Raw genomic sequence first — 7247 nt, 5'->3', positions numbered from 1 at the left:
CGTGTGTGTGTGTGTGTGTGTGTGTGTGTGTGTGTGTGTGTGTGTGTGTGTGTGTGTGTGTGTGTGTGTGTGTGTGTGTGTGTGTGTGTGTGTGTGTGTGTGTGTGTGTGTGCACGCTCCTCGGTGTGAGAGTGATCCTGTGAATTTCTCACATACACACTCATGTACGTGCACGCACCAACGTGCTGTCGTCTGCAGGAAACACATCCACATCAAGCGGCAGCCCGAGGTGCTTTGCCTCACAATCAAACGCTTCAAGTACAAATACGGTCGATCCATCAAAATCAACACGTAGGTCGCCGCTGTTGTTCTGCGTGTGTGTGTGTGTGTGCGTGTGTGTGTGTGTGTGTGTGTGTGTGTGTGTGTGTGTGTGTGTGTGTGTGCGTGTGCGCTGAAAACAGCCACTCTCGTGTTTGCCTGCACCCACACTGTCGCTGACACATGTTTCACACGGATGCGTGTGTTGTGTGAACATATGTTGTGTGTACGTGCTTGCAACAGGCGCGTTGAGTTTCCGCGCGTGCTCCGGCTTGATGAGTTCACGCGCGGACGCGACGATGACAGCGGTGAAGGTGATGGGAGCAATCAAGGAGGCAGCAACAACAATGGTCATGGCAGTGAAGGTGAGGGCAGCGGTAAGAGCAGAAGTGGGATGCACGATGAGAATCACAACAATGACGATGATGGCGATGACCAACACCAACGGAAGCATCAGCAGCAGCAGCATCACCAACAGAAGCAGCAGCAGCAGCAGCAGCAGCAGGGGGAAGATAGAACGTGTGACACAACACAGGATGAGCACGGGGAGTCGAGTTGTAACGACGAAGATTCATTCTATGAACTCACAGCTGTCATTCAACACATGGTGAGTGTTTGAGAGAACAATGTGTGTGTGTGTGTCTTGTCTGTGATGTGCGTGTGTGGGTGCATGTCTGTGATGTGTGCGTGCGTGCGTGCGTGCGTGCGTGTGTGTGCATGTCTGTGATGTGATGTGTGCGTGCGTGTGCGCACTTTTGTACACTCAAGCCTGCACCTGCAATGCTGTAGCTGTGTTGCCCCCCCCCTCATCTTCTCTTGCCCCAATCACCAACCCCCTACCCCCTCCTCTTCACATCCGGGCTATGCAGGGAAGCATGGACTATGGACACTACATATGCTATGCACGAGACGTGGACACGGGCGAGTGGCTGAAGTACAATGATGAAATTGTCACACGCGTCGATGAGTCAACCGTCCTCGGCGTTCAGGCTTACGTTCTCTTCTACCGCAGGTCAGTGTGTGTGTGTGTGTGTATGAGTGTGTGTGTGTGTGTGTGTGTGTGTGTGTGTGTGTGTGTGTGTGTGTGTGTGTGTGTGTGTGTGCAGTAGCTTCACACACTGCCTTCTCCCATCACTTTCATTCTCTCCAAATCACCAAATCACCAATCACAATCAACCACCACCACCACCGCCAGGCGCTCACCATGCGAGGAGCAGCGTCGCATCGCGTGTGCATCGCAACTCCTGCAGCCCATCGCATCCGCCATGCACCCGGCCAACACCGCCACCCAATACGCACTTGGTACGTCGCCATTTGTGTGTGCGTGTGTGTGTGTGTGTGTGTGTTCGTTCCTACTTCTCCTTCTCGCGACATATGCTGCTTGTTTGTGCTCAACTTAACTCTCCATTCACTGCCCACGCCTGCCTGCACTCACCACCACCACCACCACCACCAGTGTCCAAATCGTGGTTGTCGCGCCTTATCACCACCATTGACCCTGGCCCCATCACAAACTACGACTTTGCCTGCCACCATGGCGCAATCATCCCCATGAAGGCTGACCCGCACACGCTCGCGTACAAGGTGTGTGTGTGTGTGTCTGTGTGTGTGTGTGTGTGTGTGTCTGTCTGTCTGTGTGTGTGCGTCTGCGTGCCTGTGCGCGTGCGTGAGCAATTGTGCACCTGCACGAGTCCTTGGACATTCTCGCTCATCACACCACCATTCACCACCACCACCACCACCACCACCAGATTCCGCTGCCGCTGTTTCTTCAACTGCAATTCAAATTTGGTGGCGGCCCGCTCGTCACGACTTTCCATATTTGCACAAAGTGCAAGGTGTGTCTGAGTTGTTTGTTATGTTTGTTATGTTGTTATTTTTTTTTTTTTGCAATTGCATGCCACCAGTCCTTTCCTATGTGACTTGTGTGTGTTGCTTGCTTGTTTGTGCGGTACGTTTGCCTAAAGAGGCCATTCTGTTCGAGGTATTCATTTTTTGCCTTCGTGTCTCTCTCCTGCTTCTCCAGTAACGCTTTTCACGCATGCACACGTGTACTTGACACATGTACATACTCACACATGCATGTATGCACATATGCACACATGTACAGCGGCACCTGACGTCGCTGCGTGCACGACGCGTGTCTGAGAGCAGAGCGTTTCTCGCCCTCTCGGCGCCATCACTGCTGGAAACCATTGATCTCACTGCATTCACAGCACCGCAGCAGCAGCAGCAGCAAACACATGGAGAGTCAACGACCGCACCTACTGCTGCTACTACTGATGATGATGTTGATGATGATGGAATGGCTTCGACGATTACAACCAACACGACAGCAACAAAGTCGACAGCGTCTGACGAGCCAGCATCCACAACCTCCGTGTCATCACCACCACCACCATCATCATCACTGCCGCCATCATCATCATCAGCAGCAGCAGCAGCACTTCCGCCGAGAGCAAGGCGACGGCGGTTTGTTGTCTCTGCAATTTGGTTGCGCGAGTGGCGCAAGTGGCTCAAGATGGGTGATTACGACTTTGCACTGCCGCCCACCGAAGTCGACAATAAGGTGCTGTATTTGTGTGTGTATTTGTGCGTGTGTGTGTGTGTGTGTATTTGTGTGTGTATTTTTTTTTTGTGTGTGTGTGTAAGTTATGCTGCTGCTGTGTCTTGAACGTGCCATGGATGAAGGCGTATGCGTCGACCACTACAGCGACAGCAACCACCTTCCATCAGAACATCCCTTTCACACTGCCGGTCGTGCTTGCTGTTACGCGTTGCTTCGCTTTAGTTTCTGCTGGACGAAAACACACAGACTCTCAAACCGTCCATGCGAGAGAAAACGCATTTCGAAGTCGTCACTGAACAGCAGTGGCACTTCTTGCACGGTGCGCGCACGTGTGCGTGTGCGTGTGTGTGTGTGTGCACGCGTGTGTGTGCGTGTGTGTGCGTGTGTACGTGTGTATGTGTGTACGTGTGTATGTATGTGTGTGTTAATGTACGTGCATGTCATATATTCAAGTCATCCGACTGCTGCGTGGATTTTTCCGTGCCATTCGTGCTCACATTCATGTTCTGTTTCCCCATTGCTCATTGCACAGACACATATGGTGGCGGCCCGGAAATTGAATGGAGCCACAACGACGACGACGACGACGATTATGATCATGATGATGTTGATGATGAGCATGCCATCGGAGATGCCAAAGCATTTGGCAGTGGTCACCGTGACGTTCGTGATCCTCGGACAACGAGGAGGAACACAGTTCTATTTGGGTCGCTACGTAACTGAAACACATGACACACACACACACACACACACACACACACACACACACACACACACACACACACACACACACACACACACACACACACACACACACCAAGTGCACGTCACACTGTTACTTCGTCCAGCAACGCTTCCCCGTCTCCACTCCCATCACCATGGCCCCGCAGCGACTGCAACACCAGCACAGTGCCGGGTGGTGGTCGCTGGTGGTGGTGCAGTTGGTCTTCAGCGGATTCGCGTTCCCGCTGCTGTCTGCTCTCCCCTCCACCATTCATCAGCGGTGGTGTTTTCGTTGTTGCAGAACCTGTCGGAATGGAAAAGTCGATGAGTGGCAATGGTATTGTCGCTGTCGTCGCTGTTGCTGCTGAGGACAATGACGATGTTGGTGGCGGTGGTGGCAATGTTTGCTCCGCCGTGGTGGTCCCATCATCAGCATGGCATTCCTCCCCCACATCCTCGGCCTGTTGACGTTGCCGCGGCTGCTGTTGTTGTTGTTGCCGCCGCTGTTGTTGCTGTTGTTGCTGCTCGCTGTTTTGATGGCCACCGCTGCAACGCACCCCACCGCCTCCATTCCCAGTCTTCAGTGCCTGTGTCCGTGCAGGGGAGAGAGCAGAGAACATTGGAAGTGCCGTGAACGTCATCGTGGGTGGCGGTGGTGGGCGGAAGCTTGCGCACGCTTGCCCACGGACAGACAACAGCTCCCCTGGCTGCTCACTGTCACTGTCGCCTCCACTACCATCACCACCGTCACCATCGCCATGACAACGGCTGCCATCATCGTCATCGTTGGTGGCAGCTGCTGCGTTGTGCCGTCGCGGACCGGGATGTGATGACGAAGAAGTGGCTGCAGCAGTCGCAGGAGCAGTAGTAGGAGGAGGGATGGTGGCGGTGGACAACACCTCAGGCGCATCGTCTCTGTCGTTGCTGTTGCTGTCGTCGTCGTCATCATCATCATCATCATCATCATGATGGCCCCGGCCGCCATTCATCCTCACCATAATGGATGTTGATGAGGTTGAGGACGATGATGGTGATGATCTTGATGCCGATGACGGCGGCTGCTCGGCCATGGCGCGCACACCATCACCATGGCTGCTGCTTCGCCGCTGCTGCCACTGCTGCTGCTGTTGCGGTTGTTGCATGGAGTGAATGGACGATAACGAAGATGCATTGAGCAGCATGCGTGTGGAGCCTGCGTCGTCGTCATCTTCGCTGCTCTGGCCGCACGTGTTTCTTGCGTTGAAATCTCCATCGCCACCATCACCGCCCGCCGCAAAGCGTGTTTCAGTCCACGTCTTCGCTGTTGACTTGGGGGCCGTTGCACCCTTTGTCAATGCTGTGAGCTGGGTTGCATTGGATGCCAGCACATCAGGCAGTGGCGCTGGTGTCGGGTCATGCGTTGTTGTGTCATGTAGTGTCGGGTCATGGCGTGTTGACAGCCACTGCCGAATAACATCCCGCAGTCGCTCCTTTGTAAACGGTTTCGAGATGTAGTCGTTCATGCCTGTGTGTGATTGTGTGCATTTGTGTGAGCGTGAGCGTGTGTGCTTGTGTGTGATTGTGTGCGTGTGCATCACAGAATTGTGTGGATGTGTGTGTGTGTGTGTGTGTGGATGTGCGTGCAGAACACTGAACAGGCAAGACCACCACCACCATCACATGCTTACCACAACCAAGACACCAACGCGCACACCTTCTGCGATGCATTTTGCTTGGTCCTCCGGCATACTGTAAGCAGTCATGGCAACAATGGTCGTTGCAGCGAGCCCTTCCTTGGCTTCGTAACTGCGAATCATATTCGTCGCCTGGAAACCATCACAATTCGGCATCTGTGCATGACAACAGGAAGAGGAGGTGTGAAGGGAAATGGGAGGAAGGTGTGGGTTCAGTTGTGGTTTGATTGAGTTGGGGGGAGGCGTGAACAGGTGGTGACGTGGGAGAACAAAAGCAATAGTACGAGGGAAAGAAACACGTGCATTTGAGAGGAGCAGCAACAACGAACGGAAACCCAACAGCCAGTAACAAACGCCTGTGTGTGTATGTTTGTGTGTTTGTGTCTGTGTTTGTGTGTTTGTGTCTGTGTGTGTGTGTGTTTGTGTCTGTGTGTGTGTGTGTGCTTGTGTCTCTGTGTGTGTGTGTGTTTGTGTCTGTGTGTGTGTGTTTGTGTCTGTGTGTGTGTGTGTGTGCGTGTGTCTGTGTGTCTGTACCTGGCAGTCCATGAGGACGAGGTCGTAGTTGTTGTTCTTGAATTGATGGACACCATCAAGACCGTCTGTTGCCAGATCAACGTGAGTGTATCCCGCCCACGCCAGGAAGCGCCTGGCAATCTGCGATCGGTGTGTGTGTGTGTGTGTGTGTGTGTGTGTGTGTGTGTGTGTGTGTGTGTGTGTGTGTGTGGTGATGAGAATGGTGCAAGACAGGCGCTCGTGTCCAGATACAGTGTTGGTGAACATGGTGTCGACTCGCGACTTGCCTTGATGTTGACTTCGTTGTCTTCGACCAAAAGGATGCGCGCTGTGCTGCTCGCCTGTTGTTGTTGCTGCTGCTGTGATTGCGATCGTGAAGGAAGCGGTGCATGCACACACACACACACACACACACACACACACACACACACACACACACACACAGGTGGGAACATAGAACCATCAATTGGGGGGCGTCAATAAGTGTGGGACGAACGCACAAGCGGCTTTCCCACAAACGATGTGACATGGTGTGACGACAAACGATCACAAGCATGCATCACGACATGCAATGAAACGTGCGCAGTGAGTCTCACCTTTGCCGCGTGTTCGTGGTGTGCTGTCACAGGTTGTGGGACACTTCCTGACTTCTGGTGCTCTTGCAGATCTTGTTGTTCGCTTGCGTTTGTTGGTGTCACAGCAACTTTTCGGCGGCGCGAGCGAGACGGAGAAGACGGGCGACTGTGGCGGATGCAGGGCAAGGGGGGGGGAATGAACGAGAGGAGAGTGGGTGAACGAGGGTGAGGGAGTGGGTAAGTTGAAGTGAGAGTGAGGGAGTGGGTGAGGGTGAGTTGAAGTGAGAATACTTGTGACACAACAGAGTGGTGAAAAGGATGTAGCCGTGGATTTGTGGGGCCATGGAATGCGCGGTCGTGCGTGAGCAGCAAGGCATTGGCGAGCCGTGCATGTTGTTGTGCGTTTGGTTGTTCGAGACTCACTGTCGTCGTTGGGAAGCGGAGAATTGCGAGTGAGTGCGATCAATGGCTGCCGTCAGCTGATCCACATCCTGTGATGATGGTAGTGGTGGTGGTGGTGGGGACGAAAAGTGGTGAGGGCGCAGATGGTACAGGTATGGTGCGAGCACAACGAGTTTGCAGCGTCCATACACAAACCAACAGCAGCAGCAGCAGTCCACACAAAACAACATCATCTTTACCTTGACTTCGTCGATACCAAGAAGGGCCTTCCACAAGCTCTCTCGTTTGACGGGCTTGTTGAGCAGCGAAAAGTGCTTGCACTGCCGCAGGAACGTCGCTGTGATGTCGCGCTTGAGCACGCGGCGGTGGTGGTCACTGCACAACAGCACAAACCTGACGCGCATGTGTAATGCACACACACGTTGTCATGTGCCGTGTGTGTATGTGTGTGTGTGTGTGTGTGTGTGTGTGTGTGTGTGTGTGTGTGTGTGTGTGTGTGTGTGTGTGTGTGTGTGTGTGTGTGTGTGTGTGTGT

The 7247-nt window shown here is 53.5% G+C and overlaps 2 protein-coding genes across 2 annotated transcripts in view; one reads left to right on the top strand and one right to left on the bottom strand.

Annotated features, from left to right (window-relative positions):
* Window positions 1-3584, top strand: part of PTSG_08799 (uncharacterized protein) — a 6374-nt gene extending 2790 nt beyond the window's left edge. The window contains exons 6-14 of the mRNA XM_004990125.1: window positions 199-291; window positions 502-865; window positions 1128-1270; window positions 1454-1560; window positions 1715-1842; window positions 2010-2096; window positions 2369-2827; window positions 3050-3146; window positions 3360-3584. Coding sequence (XP_004990182.1) covers window positions 199-291; window positions 502-865; window positions 1128-1270; window positions 1454-1560; window positions 1715-1842; window positions 2010-2096; window positions 2369-2827; window positions 3050-3146; window positions 3360-3550 — 1669 coding nt within the window. The 3' untranslated portion in view covers window positions 3551-3584. The remainder of the gene's footprint in view (window positions 1-198; window positions 292-501; window positions 866-1127; window positions 1271-1453; window positions 1561-1714; window positions 1843-2009; window positions 2097-2368; window positions 2828-3049; window positions 3147-3359) is intronic.
* A 70-nt stretch (window positions 3585-3654) lies between these two features.
* PTSG_08798 (uncharacterized protein) overlaps window positions 3655-7247 on the bottom strand; it is a gene marked incomplete at both ends in the record, with an annotated part of 11466 nt that continues 7873 nt past the window's right edge. The window contains 7 exons of the mRNA XM_004990124.1: window positions 3655-5054; window positions 5244-5379; window positions 5758-5877; window positions 6024-6095; window positions 6333-6477; window positions 6735-6802; window positions 6953-7063. Coding sequence (XP_004990181.1) covers window positions 3655-5054; window positions 5244-5379; window positions 5758-5877; window positions 6024-6095; window positions 6333-6477; window positions 6735-6802; window positions 6953-7063 — 2052 coding nt within the window. The remainder of the gene's footprint in view (window positions 5055-5243; window positions 5380-5757; window positions 5878-6023; window positions 6096-6332; window positions 6478-6734; window positions 6803-6952; window positions 7064-7247) is intronic.

This window comes from Salpingoeca rosetta (genome assembly GCF_000188695.1).
Source record: "Salpingoeca rosetta unplaced genomic scaffold supercont1.25, whole genome shotgun sequence".
NCBI lineage: Eukaryota > Choanoflagellata > Craspedida > Salpingoecidae > Salpingoeca > Salpingoeca rosetta.
Note: the sequence above shows the minus strand (reverse complement) of the source record. Positions and strands in the feature narration are given on the sequence as shown.